Source organism: Microcaecilia unicolor, chromosome 8, assembly GCF_901765095.1.
Source record: "Microcaecilia unicolor chromosome 8, aMicUni1.1, whole genome shotgun sequence".
In the NCBI taxonomy this organism is placed as follows: domain Eukaryota; kingdom Metazoa; phylum Chordata; class Amphibia; order Gymnophiona; family Siphonopidae; genus Microcaecilia; species Microcaecilia unicolor.
In genome coordinates this window covers 62,119,433-62,138,526 of record NC_044038.1, presented here as the reverse complement: position 1 = coordinate 62,138,526, position 19,094 = coordinate 62,119,433, and the positions used below count along the sequence as shown (strand labels likewise).

The window sequence follows — 19,094 nt, the reverse complement described above, 5'->3', positions numbered from 1 at the left end:
CCCCTAGGCCCATGTTTATTCTGTTCCAGGCTACACTCAGTTAGTTGGATAAGTTGTTAGGTCAATCTCAGTTATGTCCTCGCTGTTGCGAGGCCCAATTGACCATGTTTGTTGTTTTGAGTGAGCCTGGGGGCTAGGGATACCCCATCAGTGAGAACAAGCAGCCTGCTTGTCCTCGGAGAAAGCGAATGCTACATACCTGTAGAAGGTATTCTCCGAGGACAGCAGGCTGATTGTTCTCACAAACCCGCCCGCCTCCCCTTTGGAGTTGTGTCTTCCCTTGTCTTTGTCTTGCTACATATGGGACTGACGAACACGAGCCGGTTCGGGCGGGAAGACGGCCGCGCATGTGTGGTGCGCATTGGCGCGCAAGGACTAGCAAAGGCCTTTGCTACTGAAGTTTCTGGTTGGAGGGGGCTGCCGTGGACGTCACCCGTCAGTGAGAACAATCAGCCTGCTGTCCTCGGAGAATACCTTCTACAGGTATGTAGAGTTCGCTTTTCTGGCACCGGTATCCCACCCAAATCTTCCTTGGTGAAGACCGAAGCAAAGAATTCATTTAATCTCTCTTCTACGGCTTTGTCTTCCCTGATCGCCCCTTTTACCCCTTGGTCATCAAGCAGTCCAACCGATTCTTTTGCTGGCTTCCTGCTTTTAATATACCTAAAAATGTTTTTACTATGTGTCTTTTGCCTCCAACGCAATCTTTTTTTTTTTTTTTTAAAGTCCCTCTTAGCCTTCCTTATCAGCGCTTTGCATTTGACTTGACATTCCTTATGCTGTTTCTTGTTATTTTCAGTCTGTGCCTTCTTCCATTTTCTGAAGGATTTTCTTTTAGCTCTAATAGCTTCCTTCACCTCATTTTTTAACCACGCCGTCTGTCGTTTGGTTTTATGTCCTCCTTTTTTAATACGTGGAATATATTTGTCCTAGGCTTCCAGGATGGTGTTTTTGAACAGCATCCATGCCTGATGTAAATTTTTGACACTCACAGCCACTCCTCTGTTTTGTTTTGTTTTTTTGCACCGTTCTTCTCATTTTATCATAGTCTCCTTTTTTAAAGTTAAACGCTAATGTGTTTGATCACTGTTATCAAGCAACCCCAGCACCATTACTTCCCGCACCAGATCATGCGCTCCACTAAAGACTAGGTCTAGAATTTTTCCTTCTCTCGTCGGCTCCTGTACCAGCTGCTCCATAAAGCTGCCCTTGAAATCAAGGAATTTTACCTCCCTAGCGTGCCCCGATGTTACATTTACCCAGTCATTGTCGGGGTAATTAAAATCACCCATTATTATTGTGTTGCCCAGTTTGTTTGTGTCCCTAATTTTTTTTTAACATTTCTGCATCCATCTGTTCATCCTGGCCAGGCGGACGGTAGTACACTCCTATCACTATCCTTTTCCTCTTTACACATGGAATTTCAATCCACAGTGATTCCAAGAAGTGTTTTGTTTCCTACAGAATTTTCAATCTATTTGATTCAAGGCTCTCGTTAATATACAATGCTACCCCTCCACCAATTCAATCCACCCTATCACTATGATATAATTTGTACCCCGGTATGACAGTGTTCCACTGGTTATCCTCCTCCCACCAGGTCTCAGAGATGCCTGTTATATCTACATTTTCATTTAGTGCAATGTATTCTAACTCACCCATCTTATTTCTTAGGCTCCTGGCATTCGCATATAAACATTTCAAAGTATGTTTGTTGTTCCTATTTACATAATGCTCGGTACTTGACAGTATTAATTTGCAATCTTTTGTCTGATTTTTATTTAAGGACACCTGATCTACTATGGTCTCTTTTGCAGCCTCACTATCAGGATACCCTATCTTCCCTGTTTTGGTGATATGTTTGAAAGATACCTTATCCCAAACCATGCGCTTTTGAGCGACTGTTGCCCCCCCCCCCCCCCCCCCCCCCAGTTTCTAGTCTAAAAGCTGGTAATGGATACACACAGAGAGTAGCCTCAGGAGTTCATTGAATGCATTGCATATGAATGTTAGTAGATGAGTGTAGATATTATTACTGTACTGTAGGGACTACTGCTTTTTGACATTTATTTAAGCATGTCTTACATTTGAGTATAAGTTCTACACCTTTGCATTCCTTTTGACCTTATACTAAATTTATGTGCTTATCTTGTGATTAATATACCATTACTGTGATCATAAGACCAAGATGAAAAAATGAAAAAAAGAGTTTATTGGGGTGAATGTTTATGCTAGTGCTTGTATGTATGGAGAGTTAATATTTTCAAATATTAGGATATAGATAGAGAGCTTCAGTTTTTTTTATAGGCATATTTGTTACACTTTTGTCATGATATTGGATTGGGAGCACTTGTTTGCTCACTGTAGTTCATTTGATTTTACTTGGTATGTCCTTGTAGTTAGGAACCCCTTGATCCAGTTATGTATATTCCCTCCTATACCTATCTTATCGAGTATTCTTACTAATATATTGTGGTTTACCATATCAAATGCACTCAACATGTCAAATTGGAGTAGGAGGATATTTTTACCTATTGATATTTCGTGCTTGAATTTGGCCAGGAGAGTAACTAATACTGTTTCTGTATTATAGTGGGGTCTGATGCCAGATTGTGATTCATGCAGTATCGAGAATTTGTTGATGTATTCTGTAAGTTGTTTGGCTACAATGCCTTCCATCGATTTGCTTGTCAGTGGGATGGATGCTACTGGTCGATAGTTTATGATTTTATTTGTTTCTTTCTTGGAGTCTTTTGCTATCGGTATGAGTAAGATGTTGTGTTTTTCCATAGGGAATAGGCCTTGCTGGAACATGTGGTATAGGTGGGTTGTGAGGTCTGCAGTGAATCTGTTGGGGGCCAATTTCATTATATAGTTGGGCCAGATGTCTAGTTTACAGTAAGTGGTGGAGAACTTACTGATTGCCTGTGCTACTGTATCAACAGTGAGGAAGGTGAAGTTTGTCCAAGTTCAGTCTGCTGGGTATTCTCCTGGGTGTGGGTCCAGTTCATTAAGGAGGTTTCGAGATTGGTGTCCTCCTGTGATAGTTTTGCGTAGGTTAACAATTTTTTTCTTTGAAGTACTTTGCAAGTTCATCTGCCAATGGAATGTCTGTATTTGATGTGGTAAGTGAGTTAGTGTCTAGAAGCTTAGTTCTTAGTTTGTATAATTTCTTCATGTCTTTGTAATGTGTTCCTATTTGTGCTTTATAGTAATTCCTTTTGGTTTGTCTTCTTGTATTTGACTATTGTGGAGCGGACAAGGCCGTACAGACAGTCCGCCTATCTTGTTGTTTCTTTTGGTCCCAACAGGATGGGGGTCGCCATTGGGAAATGCACACTCTCTTAATTGGTTGGCAGATTGCATTTCATTCACTTAATGCCCAGGCAGGGCTGACTTTGAGGGTCACGTCAAGGCTCACAATGTCAGAGCCATGACTGCATCGGTAGCCCACTTGCAGTCAACCTCCATTGAAGAAATTTGTAAGGCTGCGACTGTTTTTGCTCTTCAGTATTAGCGGAGCAGCCCGGTTTGCAGCCGAGACAGTGCAGCCTCTGGTAATCAGTTTCCTGAAGAAGCGACAGCGAAACGGGTCCATTGGGACCAGACTGGGCAGAGTTCAAACATTGTGGCTGCTACTTGTATACTGCAGAATTAAGATAAGTTCCTGTTTTTTTATGGGACATTGCCAGAAGGGGCTGTAGAGTGTGCATTTGCAGTGAAGCACTAAAGTGATTTTGATATCGTTTGAAATTGAAAAAGAAACCTCAAAAAGTTTTCAAAAATCTCTATTGGGATGTTTTGAGGATCTGTGATTACTTTTTCACTGTGGGCTGCCAAGAAATGTGTGTTTCAGTTGCCACAGTAGGATGAGATCCCTTTCCTCCCTCGCAAAAAAGAGTTGTGTTGAATCTTCATGTGGTTTCTGTGAGTTATCTCCTAATTTTTGTGAAGATCCGTGTGGGTTTATACTTCCCAAGGCAGATTACAACAACAGTTAAGATGACCCCATCAGTAAACAGGATATCCTCACTGAAATTTGACCATATATTACTGCATTGTATAGACCAGTGTAGAAAAGGGAGCACAAAATGTAGCCTTTATTAGTGCTGGTTCCACCAGCTACAATAATTTTTTTAAAGCAGTTTTAGTGATACTCAATTTTATTTCATGATATTTATATCTACGTATGGGAAGCTTTCAAATAAATAAAAAACCTGTGAAGTACAAAAAAAATCTTTTGTTTTTCACCTTTTAAGGCACTGGGCTGAAAAAGGGTATAGGGTGGGAGAAGTGGGGAGGGAGAAGAAAAAAAAGGAGATGCTGGACCAAGGGTGGGGGGAGGGTGCCAGAGACCCAAGCACCGGCCCTGCTTTGTTCTGTAGGGAGGATTACCCTACAGAGTTTCATGATCTCCACTGCCTTGACATTCGTAGAGGGTTAATGTGGTACTTGGAGATTACCAATCATTTCTGGAGATCTGACCATCTGTTCATCATATTTTCTGGTCACAAGAAGTGGGGGGACCTTATATCCAAGGCTGCCACCTCCCACAGTCTTCAGGAGCCAATCTTGGCAGGATACATTTTGGCAGAGAGGTCTCCGCCACTTCGGTTGAAGGCCCATTCGACAAGGGCCATGGCTGCTTCCTTCGTGGAGGCGTGGTCTGTCTTGGTTGAGGAAATTTGTTGATTAGCTACGTGGTCCTCAGTCCATACCTTTACGAGACATTACCAGTTGGATAGGACTGCATTTTTACACCCCATGCGTCTCTGGATTGATCTGGGGGTCACTATGGAAGGAAAAATGAGTTTGTTAACTGACCATTTTCTTTCCATTAGTCCCCACAGATAAATCCAGAGGTCCACCTTGTTATTCGCATTTGTTTCTGGGTGGTGTCCTTCCGGGGATGCAGCTCATGAAGAATCCTTTTGCTGCGCCTGGGCTTCAGGCGTGAAAGAAAAAAAAAACAGATGGAAGACATGCATACATGATTCTGCTACTGCTTGCACGAGCGTCCACGCTGGACATGTTATGGCAGATCTCCTGGTGGAGGAGTACCATCCTTTGCTTATGGTGCCACGGCTTCAGCTAGCTGGCATTTCTAGCGAGTTGGTTATAATTTGGCTTGTTTCCTGATTGCTTTTGTTCTTGGAGGCAGGGGATTTTTTTGTTCTGGTTTTTTTTTAGATAATCTATTTTTTGGTATGGTTCATTCTGAAAGGAAGTCTGCTGCATAGGGTCCTATATGGCAGAGATCTAGTGTTCTCTCTGTTTTCACCTTCTGGTAGGTGGACTTAACCCATTCATCTCTGTGTTGATCTGTGGGGTCTAATGGAAAGAAAATTATCAGGTAAGAAACTAATTTTCCCTTCTTTTAGCTGGTGATAGCATCCACCACCTGCACTGAAGTGAGACCTAACAGTGTTAATTTTAAGATCATGCTGAAAGATATGGACGGTATTCCAGCAGCATCTAGGTGGGACAGGGCAAGATATGGGATCTATTGTTTTGCCATCATTCAAAATGGTAAAATCTTCTCATAGACCTACATAGCTTTCTAGGTGATTTTATTTCCTAGAATCTAGAGTCTCAGAGGAGTCAGATGTAGATAAATTCCTTCTCAATATCCAGGCTGTAAGGGCCATAGACTGAATAACTCATGAAGAGTTTAAATCAAATTTGTCTCAGCCAAGGTGGAGCTATGAGGTTCATACTTCTTGGTGTCTTTTAAGTTTTATCAAGGTCTTTGCAATTAGGTTTACTGGAAAATATGCATAAAGAAGGCCTGTCCCTTCCAATAAAGGGGAAATGTGTCTGATGCTAATCTACCTTCTTATGCTTTCTTGAAGCAGTTTTTTTAGTGAGGTCTTTAATAGATTTATCTTGATATCTCTTGAGAAATATCTTTCTTTTTTTTTTGTCATGACCTGGTCCAAAGAACACTTGGAGGATCAGGAGATTGGAAGTGTTAGGATCTGCCAGATATACAGCTCTTAAGGCTGCCCCATGAAAGATGACCCAGTTTATACCTTATGAATTTTTGTTTTGTATAATGTGACTAGACATTGTTAATCAGAGGCAAAATTTCAAATTTAAGAATAAACTTGGCAGCCCCTCAAAGCAAAAGTAGTTTTCTTCATTCAAGAAGAACATGACTACTTGATTGTTTGTATTAGGATAATGTTATTGACCTCTCAATCTCTTAAAAACCTTTGAACCGTTTATTACAGCCCATAATTCCAGGAAATTGATGTAATTACACTTTTCCTAAACTGACCAAGGTCCTGGGTATGAAAAAATAAATAGAAGTTCCCTACCCCAGGTTGGAGGTATCTGTAGGCAGAACAGTTGACAAGGAAGAATGTTAGTGTAATCCCAAGGCAAAATTAATAAGGAAGATCCACAAAGACAGTCTCAGAGTTGTTGGTGACCCAAAGAGCAACTTGAGTGACTTCAAAGTCTATTAGGTTTGTCTCATTGATGACATTCCATAGGAGTGATATGAAGTGTTGATAACTAAGTGATTCAATATACTTAACATGAAACTAGAAGATGTTTGCTGATCTTAACTCTCTTCATCGTGGAGATTTTCTACTATCCTATTGGCAAGGAGATGATTTTCCATACAAACATGTTTTCTAGTTGAGGGTAATTAGTTAAATTTGGGTGTGGTTGATTTGAAGGGGATGAGGGAAAGCTTTACTGAGGAGACCTAATGTGAGAGAAATACCTCTTAGGAGATCTGTGATGGAGAATACATCCAGTATAGCCATAGATGAATACATCCAGTATATTCATAGATAAATACAGGATTAACATGTTTTTATAAGGTGGCATATGAATGGGAAATTGCATGCATGCTCAAGAAAGCGTAAAGATTGTTATAAAATCCTTTGTGAGACCATTGGTGTTAGGCCTTCTAATGACATCACCTACACATGTGAATGATTATTCTACTTACCCTCAGAGTTAAAATTTTAATAGGGTACTTTTGCAATCTGAGAGAGGTAGAGGGAAGGCAAAGGTTGCTTCATTAATTGTGGGAGAAGGAAAATTAAATGAGATGATTAGAAGTAAATAAGGCCCAAAGCTCACAAGTAAGAGAAAACAGCTGTACATAAATTATAAATTGACATCAACTATCCAAAGTCTAATCTAAGCCTGACAAATATAATTGAAATTAATAAGGGCTTTGCTAGACATGATTTTTCTTTCCTGCCAGCAGAAACTTTGATATAGAAGTCAAAGTGCAAGAAGTAAGTATCCTGACTGTACTGGGCCTCTGTGGTTGGTATAATACACATGGAACATATCCATGAGAGTAAACGTTCTGGTAAATTCAAACCACACAAAGATTTCAAGAATGAATCGGTGTATTGGAGAAACTCAGAACCTTGTTTTGATGGCTCTCCCATTCCAGTTTGATCAGGTCACATCATTCTAAATTCAGAATTATATAATTTTGCTGACCATAGATATATCCAGGCTTGGTTGGTGAGCTCATTTATATGTGCAGCTCATTCAGAGTCTGTTGTTTCGTCCAAGTGTTCAAGATACTATGTTCTGTTTTAAGTCGGTGGTTCCCAAGCCTGTCCTGACGGGGGTCTTCAGTCATTCGGGTTTCATGTGAGATTTGTATTTACTGCTTCCATTGTGTGTAAATCTATCTCATGCATATTCACAGTGAATATCTTGAAACCCCAGTTGACTGGTGGTCCATTAGTACAGGCTTGGGAAACACAGCTTTGTATTTTCAGAAGTGAAGAGGCCAGTATAAAGGAAAGAACTGGACATCTTTTCTGGCCAGACTGGCACTGGATTGTCCTTCATTCTGGGAGCCACTTGTCAAGCAGGCAGAGAAACTGGTCTGGTAGGCAGACTGGTTTGCCATATTTATTTATTGATTAGGATTTATTTACCACCTTTTTGAAATAATTCATTCAAGGTGGTGTACAGTAAGTATAAATCAAATATAACCAGTAGACAATTTCAGCAGTAAAAATATTCAGAAAACAAAAAAAGTATGGCATAGTATAGTACTTAATGTAATGTAATTCTATTTACTATGTAAGCCGCATTGAACCTGCTATGTGTGGGAAAGCACGGGGTACAAATGTAAATAATAATAATAATGTCAACACAATATGTAATAGAACATTGTAATAGCGTAGGGTATAAGCAAAGATGGAACATATAGCTAGGTAAGAGAGTAAGAGGAATTAGAAAATAAGTGACTAAAGAAAGTTGCACATGAGGTCAGAGAGATGATTAAATATTATTTCAGCTAGGATAGGAGTGGATAAACATGTCCTGCTGCAGTATGTGCAGCCTGTCTCACTCCTTGTGTGTGAGACTAAGAAGTTAGTTACTTATTCCATTAAAGGCCTGGTTGAAGAGCCAAGCTTTCACCTGCTTCCTGAATTAGAGATAGTCTTGTGTTAAGCGGAGCATTTCAGAGTGCATTCCAGAATGTGGGGGCTACTCCGGAGAAGGCTCGCTTGCGGGTATCACGTTGTGTAATGTCTTTTAGAGAGGATGTGGTTATGGATACCCCTTGGGAGGACCTTAATGTCCTTGGAGGTGTGTAGAGGGTCATCCTGTTCTTCAAGGGGCTATTTCCTTTTAGGGCCTTGATGATCAGACATAGAGTCTTAAGTTTAGCCCTGTATTATACTAGTGGCCAATGAAGTTTTTGCAAACATAGTGTGATGTGGTCACATTACTTTTATGAGTCTTGCTGCAGCATTCTGAATCAATTGGAGCTGGTGCAGACTCTTTGTAGTCAGACCATTGTAGAGTGCATTACACTAATTCAGTCTCAATGTTATGGCATGCACAACTGGGATAAGTAACAGAGTTCAAAACTCAGTGTAGAAATCTTCTAGCACTCTGCTCCATAAAGAGATCAGAATGTGAACCAAAATAAGATTTCTTCTCTCTCCTTTGGGGGGGGGGGGGGGGTGAGACTGCTATGTATGTATCCTCCCATACTTCTCATGGTCATAACCATAATAAAAGTGGAACATTTGATTTTCATAGCCTTTTTTTTGGCCAAGATACTGTTTCTGTTAGATTACATTTTGTATTGGAACTGGAAACTTCCTTCCACCTCTTGTCTTATTGTAAACTTTTCCAAGAATCATCCTGACTTAGGTTTTCTTGTACAACCTTTACAAAAACTGAAATCTGCTAATTTTAGTAATCAGTCACTGAATCCAAAATCAGAAAACAAAATATAAACAAAATTATTGTGATGTGACATTCATAAATTAAAAATGACATTTTGAAAACTGTTCCAGAATTAGTCTAGGGTAAATAAAGATAATAGCAGTGCTGCTAGCAGCTATAATATTACACTTAATACATTTCTAACAATGTCAGTTGTAGTTTTTAAAAAATTGTTATTAGGACAGTGCCCAATTTAAGTCTGCTAAGTGAATGGGAGAAGTCAGCATTAGCGCGGCTTAGTAAACAGAGGGTTATGAGAGAATGAAGTGGTTCACAACCAGAAATACCCATTTGGTCCCTCCTCCACACCTTGTATATTTGCTCATTGATTAGGATAGTAATCATTTAAATCTTGATATGATGATTAACTTTTTAAAAATCTTTTCTCTAGTTTCGTTGATTGCAAAGAATGCGGGAGGAAAATGCACCAAATTTGTGTACTTCATTATGATATTATTTGGCCTTCAGGGTAAGTATCTTTGTATACTGTAATATAACATTCTTCGTTATCACATAATTATACCTACTATATAATAATCAGTACTTTAGAAATACAGACATCAAGTAATAATACTGTATTGAGAATATTTTATCTTAAAAAAACACACACATTTTCTCCTGTTTTGCTTTTTGTTGGTGTCCGTTAAAAGAGAGACACTAAAAATACATACCCATCACTTCTGAAGCTGTTACCACATATTAACACGCCACTTAGGTAAATATTAGGGCTGCACATCAATTACAGCTTTTAATTGCACGATTAATCACAAACCAGCCAACAAACAATTTTATTTTCCAGTATATTTCTGTAGTACTATTGATCACATGAAAGGTTAACGCGCCTCGCTTCCATGCAGCATCTCCTCTCTCTGCCTTCCCTTTCTCTGAACTATCAAGGACCTCTCCTCTCTCTTCCCTCCCCCCAGCATGACTCCATCTCTCCTCTCCTCACCACTACTATTCTGTATTGCCTCATCTTTTTCCCTTTCCTCTTCCCACCTTGTTCACGCACATGATCACCGGGTTGCTACTTCTCCCAGTCTGCATGGCAGTGACAGCACCAACAACTAACAAGGCAGGTAGACATGGGGAAATTGCTTTGTTCATGTTGCCGCTGGCTGTGTTGGTCCCAGAAACAGGAAGTGACATCAGAGCAGAACAGTAACCGTCCGTTAACTATATTTTTAATTAATTTATTTAAGTATTTCTATCCTATTTCTAGGCAGGTTACAAATCTGATTGCAGTTTTACCAGTAAGACCTAGATGTAGAGTGCAAAATCATAGCACAAAATATAAAATTTATACAATTCCAGAAATAGCGATCAGACTGTTCTCCGAGGACAAGCAGGCTGCTTGTTCTCACATGTGGGTCGGCGTCCGGAGATTTTCCAGCAAAATCTTCAAGACCTTTGCGACAGCCAGTAAGAGTGCGAGACGGATGCACTGCGCATGTGCGACCATCTTCCCGCCCGCTCGCGTCCGTTCCCGCCTCAGTTTTTTGTTTTCTGCGGTGGAGAGTGGCTGCGTGTCACTCTGTCTCCCATAGGTCCCAGGAAAAACATAGACGCCCTTTGCTCGCGCATCGCTTTCTTTTTGTTTTAGGTCGCCTTTTTCCTTGTCTTTTTTTCGTTTTCTAGTTTCATTAAGGAAAACAAAAACCATATTTTTCTTAGTTTTTGCCCTGGCAAGTTTCTTTTTTATTTCCGTTGCGGCCTTTTTTGGCCGCCCATCCGCAGTTCTCCTTTTTTGTGCCCTTTGTTGGCACGAGTGAACCGTTTGATTTCACTGCCGCAATTTTTCCGCTGATGTCATAGAAGCCTCCCAGCGGCTTCAAGAAGTGTGCTCGGTGCCAACAGTCTATCTCGAGCACTGACCTGCACTCCTGGTGTGTCCAGTGCCTTGTGCCCGACCATCGCCCAGACGCTTGTAAGTTGTGTCTGAGTTTTAAAAAGCGGACACAGGCGTCGAGAAGAGCTCTTCGGGACTGTCTTTTCGGAGCTCCGACTGATTCCTTGGCGTCGACATCTGCACCGGGGATGGCATCGACATCAGGAGCGCAGGTAATGGCTGTCCGAAATTCACCTTTAGCTGAGAGCAGTGAGCCATCGAGTGGGTCTCCACCCGTCTCGAAGACTCCTGCTGGGCAGGACCCGACCCCGAGGAGGCGTGTGGATTCCACGTCCTCCTCGTCGGTACCGAGGAGTACCGGTGACGTGCTTCGAATGAAGGCTAAGAAACATCGGCACCAGTCTCCTTCGAGGCACGGTACCGGGAGCTCTGGGGCGTCGAAGGATTCGGCACCCGGAAAGGGTTGACGCTGGGAGGAGCGCTCCCCATCCATACAAGAGGTGTCGGTGCGTCGATCTCCGGACAGCCCGGTACCGCCTCCCAGGCCTTCACAGATTCTGACTTCGACTGCACCGGCCTCCCATCCTTCCTCGACAGCGAGTCTGGGAGAGCATCCGAGCCATTCTTCCAGGCCTTCTGGAAGGGCTGCTGCAGTGCTCTGTTCCGGCAACGGGGGTGTTTGCGCCCTCGGTACCGACGATGGAAGAGGTGGCTGGCTCCAACGCCTGTGGTGAGGTCTCCGACGCCGGTACCGCTTGCGGCATCGGCCTCGGCTGCCACCCAGGTCGACTCCCTGTCAGCGTCGATGGAGAGAGCTTCGTCGCCACCGGCATGGGAGTCAACCTCTCGGCATCGCCATCGAGGACATCGTCCCTCGGCGTCGAGACGGTTTCGGACTGTAGTTCGTGAACTCTTGTCCGATACCGAGGAGGATGCCTCCTGGGATGAAGGCGAAGACCCCAGATATTTCTCTTCCGAGGAGTCTTGTGGTCTTCTTCTGATCCTACTCCTTCCCCTGAGAGGAAGCTTTCTCCACCGGAGAGTCTGTCCTTCTCCTCCTTTGTCCGTGAAATGTCTGTGGGCATTCCCTGCCCTGTTGTAAATAAGGATGAGCCCACGACTGAGATGCTCAAGGTCCTGGACTATCCTTCGCCACCTAAAGAGTCATCCACTGCCCCTCTGCATAATGTCCTCAAGGAGACATTGCTGAGGAACTGGATGAAACCTTTTATCTAATCCCACCATCCCCAAGAAAGCAGAGTCCCAACATCGGATCCATGGAGAACCTGCGTTGATGAGGTTGCAGTTACCTCATGACTCTGCGGTTGTGGATTTGTGGCTCTCAAGAGAGGCAGAAATACTAGAGATTTTGCCTCGGTGCCCCCGGGGCGAGAAGCTAGGACTTTAGACTCTTTTGGGAGGAAGGCCTACCAATCCTCTATGCTCGTGTCCAAAATTCAGTCCTACCAGCTCTACACGAGCATCCACATGCGGAACAATGTTAAGCAACTGGCGGAATTGGTGGATAAGCTCCCTCCAGAGCACGCCAGGCCTTTTCAAGAGGTAATCAGGCAGCTGAAGGCATGTCATAAATTCCTGTCCAGGGGTACTTATGACACTTTTGATGTTGCATCCAGATCCGCTGCTCAAGGTATAGTGATGCACAGACTCTCATGGCCGCGTGCCTCTGACCTGGACAATCGGACCCAGCAGTGGCTTGCGGATGTTCCTTGCCGGGTGGATAATATTTTTGGCGAGAAGGTTGAGCAGGTGGTAGAGCAGCTCCACCAGCGGGAAACTGCCCTCGACAAACTCTCCCACTGGGTGCCTTCAGCATCGACCTCAACAGGTAGACGTTTTTTCAGAGGAAGGAGGAATGCTCCCTATGCTTATGGTAAGCGTAGGTACAATCCACCTTCCCGACAGCCTTCTCAGGCTCAGCCCCAGTTCATTCACATCAACAGCGTGCGCCCAGACAGGCCCCTGCAGCTCCCCAGCAAAAGCAAGGGGCGGGCTTTTGACTTGCTCCAGTTGAGCATAGCTGCCACCTGTACCGGACGATCTGCCGGTCGGAGGGAGGTTAAAATTTTTTCACCAAAGGTGGCCTCTCATAACCTCCGACCGGTGGGTTCTTCAAATAGTCCGGTCTGGGTACTCTCTCAATTTGATCTCGAAACCTCCAAATTGTCCACCGGGAGCTCAAGTCCTTCAGCTTCCAGCACAGGCAGGTACTCGCAGAGGAACTCTCTGCCCTTCTCAGCGCCAATGCGATCGAGCCCGTTCCACCAGGGCAAGAAGGGCTGGGATTCTATTCCAGGTACTTCCTTGTGCAAAAGAAAACAGGGGGGATGCATCCCATCCTAGACTTCAGGGCCCTGAAGAAATATCTGGTCCGAGAAAAGTTCAGGATGGTTTCCCTGGGCACCCTTCTTCCCATGATTCAGAAAAACGATTGGCTATGCTCTCTGGACTTAAAGGATGCTTACACTCACATTCCGATACTTTCAGCTCACAGGAAGTATCTTTGATTCTGTCTGGGAACACAGCACTTCCAGTATTGTGTGCTACCCTTTGGTCTCGTGTCTGCACCCAGGGTCTTTACAAAATGCCTGGCAGTAGTTGCAGCGTCGCTATGCAGACTGGGAGTGCATGTGTTCCCTTATCTCGATGATTGGCTAGTGAAGAACACTTCAGAGGCAGGAGCTCTTCAGTCCATGCAGATGACTATTCAACTCCTGGAGCTACTGGGGTTTGTCATCAATTACCCAAAGTCCCACCTTCTTCCAGTTCAAAAACTAGAATTCATTTGAGCTCTGCTGGATTCAGCTCGGGCCTATCTTCCCGAGACAAGGACAATCTTCTGTCTCTCGTTTCCATGGTTCGAGCGTCTCAGCAGATTACAGCTCGGCAGATGTTGAGATTGCTAGGCTATATGGCCTCCACAGTTCATGTGACGCCCATGGCATTCCTTCACATGAGATCTGCTCAATGGACCCTAGCTTCCCAGTGGTATCAAGCTGCAAGGAATCTAGAGGCTGTGATCCATCTGTCCACCATTTTTCACAATTCCCTTCAGTAGTGGACAGTTCGATCCAATTTGACCTTGGGATGTCCGTTCCAAATTCCTCAGCCTCAAAAACTGCTGACTACAGATGCATCTCTCCTGGGGTGGGGAGCTCATGTAGATGGGCTCCACACTCAGGGAGGTTGGTTCCTCCAGGAATCAGGTCTTCAGATCAATCTCCTGGAGTTGCGAACGATCTGGAACACTCTGAAGGCTTTCAGAGATGGGCTGTCCAATCAAATTATTCTAATTCAGACAGACAATCAGGTTGCCATGTACTACGTCAACAAGCAGGGGAGCATCGGATCTCGCCCCCTGTGTCAGGAAGCCGTCCAGATGTGGCTTTGGGCTCGCTGTCACGGCATGTTTCTCCAAGCCACGTATCTGGCAGGTGTAAACAACAGTCTGGCTGACAGATTAAGTAGGATAATGCAACCTCACGAATGGTCGCTCAACTCAGGCGTGGTACGCAATATCTTCCCGGAGTTTGGCACCCCCTCGGTGGATCTTTTTGCCACTAGACTAGCGTCAGATGCCTTTCTCTTTCATTGGGGGAAGGGCCTTCTGTATGCGTATCCTCCCATACCTTTGGTGGGGAAGACTTTGCTGAACCTGCAGCAAGACCGCAGAACCATGATTCTGATTGCGTCCTTTTGGCAACGCCATATCTGGTTCCCTCTTCTTCTGGAGTTGTCCTCTGAAGAACAGTGGAGATTGGAGTGTTTTCCAACCCTGAGAACGAAGGGGCATTTCTGCATCCCAACCTCCAGTCTCTGGCTCTCACAGCCTGGATTTTGAGAACATAGACTTCACTTCCTTGGGTCTTTCTGAGGGTGTCTCCCAAGTCATGCTTCCAGGAAAGATTCCACGAAGAGGTGTTACTCTTTTAAATGAAGGATGTTTGCTGTCTGGTGTGACAGCAAGGCCCTAGATCCTCGTTCTTGTCCTACACAGACCCTGCTTGAATACCTTCTACACTTGTCAGAGTCTGGTCTAAAGACCAACTCTGTAAGTGTTCATCTTAGTGCAATTAGTGCTTTTCATTATCGTGTAGAAGGTAGGCCTATCTCTGGACAGCCTTTAGTTATTCGCTTCATGAGAAGTTTGCTTTTGTCAAATCCCCCGGTCAAACCTCCACCTGTGTCATGGGATCTCAGTGTCGTTCTCACCCAGCTGATGAAACCTCCTTTTGAGCCACTGGATTCCTGCCATCTGAAGTACTTGACCTGGAAGGACATTTTCTTGGTGGCGGTTACTTCAGCTCGTAGAGTCAGTGAGCTCCAAACCTTGGTAGCCCATGCTCCTTATACTAAATTTCATCATAACAGAGTAGTTCTCCGTACGCACCCTAAGTTCTTGCCGAAGGTGGTGTCGGAGTTCCATCTGAACCAGCCAATTGTCTTGCCACCATTTTTTCCCCGTCCTCATACCCGCCCTGCTGAACGTCAGTTGCATACATTGGACTGCAAGAGAGCATTGGCCTTCTGTGTGGAGCAGACAAGCCCCTTCAGACAGTCCGCCCAAATGTTTTTCTTTTGATCCCAACAGAAGGGGAGTTGCTGTCGGGAAACGCACCATTTCCAATTGGCTAGCAGATTGCATTTCCTTCACTTATGCCCAAGCTGGGCTGACTCTTGAGGGTCATATCACAGCTCATAGTGTTCGAGCCATGACAGCATCAGTGGCCCACTTGAAGTCAGCCACTATAGAAAAGATTTGCAAGGCTGCGACGTGGTCATCAGTCCACACATTCACATCTCATTACTGCCTTCAGCAGGATTCCCGATGAGACAGTCGGTTCGAGCAGTCGGTGTTGCAGAATCTGTTTGGGGTCTAGAATCCAACTCCACCACCCTAGGCCCATTTTTGTTCTGTTCCCGGCTGCACTCTTAGCTGTTTCTTCGTAGCTCAATCTCAGTTATGTCCTCGCCGTTGCGAGGCCCAATTGACTTTTCTCTGTTGTTTTGAGTGAGCCTGGGGGCTAGGGATACCCCACATGTGAGAATAGGCAGCCTGCTTGTCCTCGGAGAAAGCGAAGATACTTACCTGTAGCAGGTATTCTCCAAAGTCAGCAGGCTGATTGTTCTCACCAACCCACCCACCTCCCCTTTGGAGTTGTTTTATTCTTTATTTTCTTTCAGTATAACTGAGGCGGGAACAGACGCGCATGGGCGGGAAGATGGCTGCACATGCGCAGTGCGTCCGTCCCGTGCTCTACTGGCTGTCGCAAGGGTCTTGAAGATTTTGGTGGAAAATCTCCGTTCCTGGGGCCGCCGTGGACGCCGACCCACATATGAGAACAATCAGCCTGCTGTCCTCGGAGAATACCTGCTACAGATAAGTATCTTCGCTATTTCTTCCAATGTCCACTCTCCTCATTGTGAGGAGAACAATGATTTATTAATATTTATATAATTTCTGTCCTATGCTTTCCTTTGTCTACTAGTATTCTCCCTCCTAGGTCCTTTGGCAAACTACAGTTCTCCTTTTGATCTGTTCTTCATATTTTTATTGTACACTGCCTTGGTTATCCCTTTAAGCATGAAAAGGTTGTTTATAAATATAATTATTTCACATGTTAATCACTTTTCCCTGTGACACATCAGATGTATGGGAATACTGTAAGATAAGTGTGCCACAGTTTATTGCTTGATCTTATTCAGGCTAGGAAAGAGTTTGTCTTACTCCTTATTTTTCTTAGTCTGCATATCTGCCAGACTGACGGGCACCATCTAGTATGTGGTGTTTTATTGTATGTGTTATTGAGTGTTCCTTAGAGACCAGACCAGTACAGAACAAGTGGATTATGTCTGTCAACCAGAAGATGGAGACAGAGAAAAAAAAGCAGTTCTATATAATTTGGCCTTTAAATGTATCGTGCAGCTTTGGAATGGACAGTATGTCTCCAAGCAAATGTTTGTGTTTCTCAGTCAGCTCCTGAAGGAAAACTGTTAAAGCAAGGAGGTCTTGCTGGAAGGATAATTCTCCTTCAAATAAATTACTCTTGCTGGGGGTGGGGGGGTGCACTTGGTGGTGCAGGGTGGTGCCTTTTCCAATCCTATTCCTCATGGTGCAGTTTATTGCTGAGTTTGAAGATGATAAAGGCTTTTATGCTGCCTTCAGTGTGAGCTAGTGTGATCGCTGATGAGTTTTCTCTTTATTGTACTTTATGTATGCTTTAGTTAATTTTACTCTGCCAGTTACTTTGTGCAATGAGGTTAGGTATGTCTGCTCCTCCCGGTGGTTCTCTTGAAACTTTGTTTCTTAGGCTCATCTTGCTATTTTTCTTTATCCACAGTTTTCTCCAGCTTTCTTTTCACCAGTACTGGAGCTTCCATAGCCTCTCATAGATGATACTGTATTGTTTTATTCCAGCGATCGAATGGACAGTGGGAAACCACCTTGGTGTCAGCCACATTCCTGCTCTGCGTTCCTTAGTCTCTCCTGCCTCACGTGTCATGTTTTCTTTCTTTGCACAGGGAAAGTTTTGTCAGTCACACATCTATTCTCGAGTTGTTTCCTCATTCTAATTTCCCTGATTTAGGGAGTTTTCTTATTTCTGTAGTGCGGTAGGGCACTGAGTTCATGGATGCCAGATGCATCTGCATATAGAAAACAAAATGTGTATTGGCGGCTTATTGCCTAAATCTACTCCTTGTTCGTGAACTAAGGCTATGCTCTATCAAGCACTTATTTATAGCTCTTGAGAAAGTCTTCCTATCTGACTGACTGTGATGCTCATAAGACTTTTTTTTCTGTCCTGAGCTGTTCAGTATTATTATGAAGGAGTACACTAATAGTTAGGCCTGCCAGCTAAAAACCAGGGCAGAGAACCAAAGCATTCTGGCTCACTCCCACTTTAGATCTTTAACACCTCATAAAAGCATAAGCATTGCCATACTGGGACAGACCGAAGAGGCATCAAGCCCAGTATCCTGTTTCCATCAGTGGCCTGTCCAGGTCACAAGTACCTGGCAAGATCTTAGAACAGTAAAACAGATTTTTTGCTGCTTATCCTAGAAATAAGCAGTGGATTTTCCCAAGTCCATCTTAATGACTTTATGGACTTTTCTTTTAGAAAATTATCCAAACTCATATCTTGAGGGCGTGGCAAGATGACGACCTGAACTCGTTTGCTGAACGGTCTTTGTTTTTCTCTGGCGAGTCTCATATTTTCTTTGCTGATGCCTCATACTAAGAGGAAGGGGACGGCTAAAGGCCAACCACCGATGGCCAGAACATAGTCTCCAATCCAGCAGCTACTAGACCAATATGCAACGAGTTGCCCACTGATGACCAGGATGGTGAGCCCCTCTGGGGCCAGAAACAACTCTATCATCCCTGGAACTTAATCCACCACCATGTTCTGCGATGTTTAGGAGCGAGACAGGAGGCCTAGCTGAAATGGAATCCGTTATCAGCAGGATCCAGATCAGCGGTGCAGCACCTAAACCCGCAGAGAATATGAACTTGGCGCATGGATCTCCCGAGGTAGCTACATTGGATTCCATTTGGACCTAACTGCAGCTGTTACGAAATCAGCCCAAGATACGTTTCTTCTTGCGAGTAAAGTGGACAATCTAACTGAATCTTTGGAAAATGGTAAACTTGAAACAGCAAATCAAGTTTCACAGACACAGAGGTTAAAAATTTTAAATCCACTATGGAGGTTTTGGTAAAAGACAAGATTGCGACTTACCGAAAAATAGAGCAAATAGAGAATTATAACAGACGTTTAACCCTTCGAGTACTGAATTTTCCTAGATCCACAGGTATAACCGATGGATTTCTTCAAAAAATACCTTGCTGAAATTTTGAAATTTCCCACTTCAGCTATTCCTCCATTTAATAAGATTTATTACCTCCCATCTTCTTCTTAAAAAGGAGTGGAGCCTGTGAGCTCTGGAACTTTACCTCAAACACAGGAAAATGAACCTAGACTTCAGGATT

General features: G+C 43.8%; 1 protein-coding gene across 1 annotated transcript in view; it reads left to right on the top strand.

Annotated features, from left to right (window-relative positions):
* The window catches only part of CREBBP (CREB binding protein), an 846,007-nt gene that overhangs the window by 600,215 nt on the left and 226,698 nt on the right, over window positions 1–19,094 (top strand). The window contains exon 22 of the mRNA XM_030211575.1: window positions 9,623–9,700. Coding sequence (XP_030067435.1) covers window positions 9,623–9,700 — 78 coding nt within the window. The remainder of the gene's footprint in view (window positions 1–9,622; window positions 9,701–19,094) is intronic.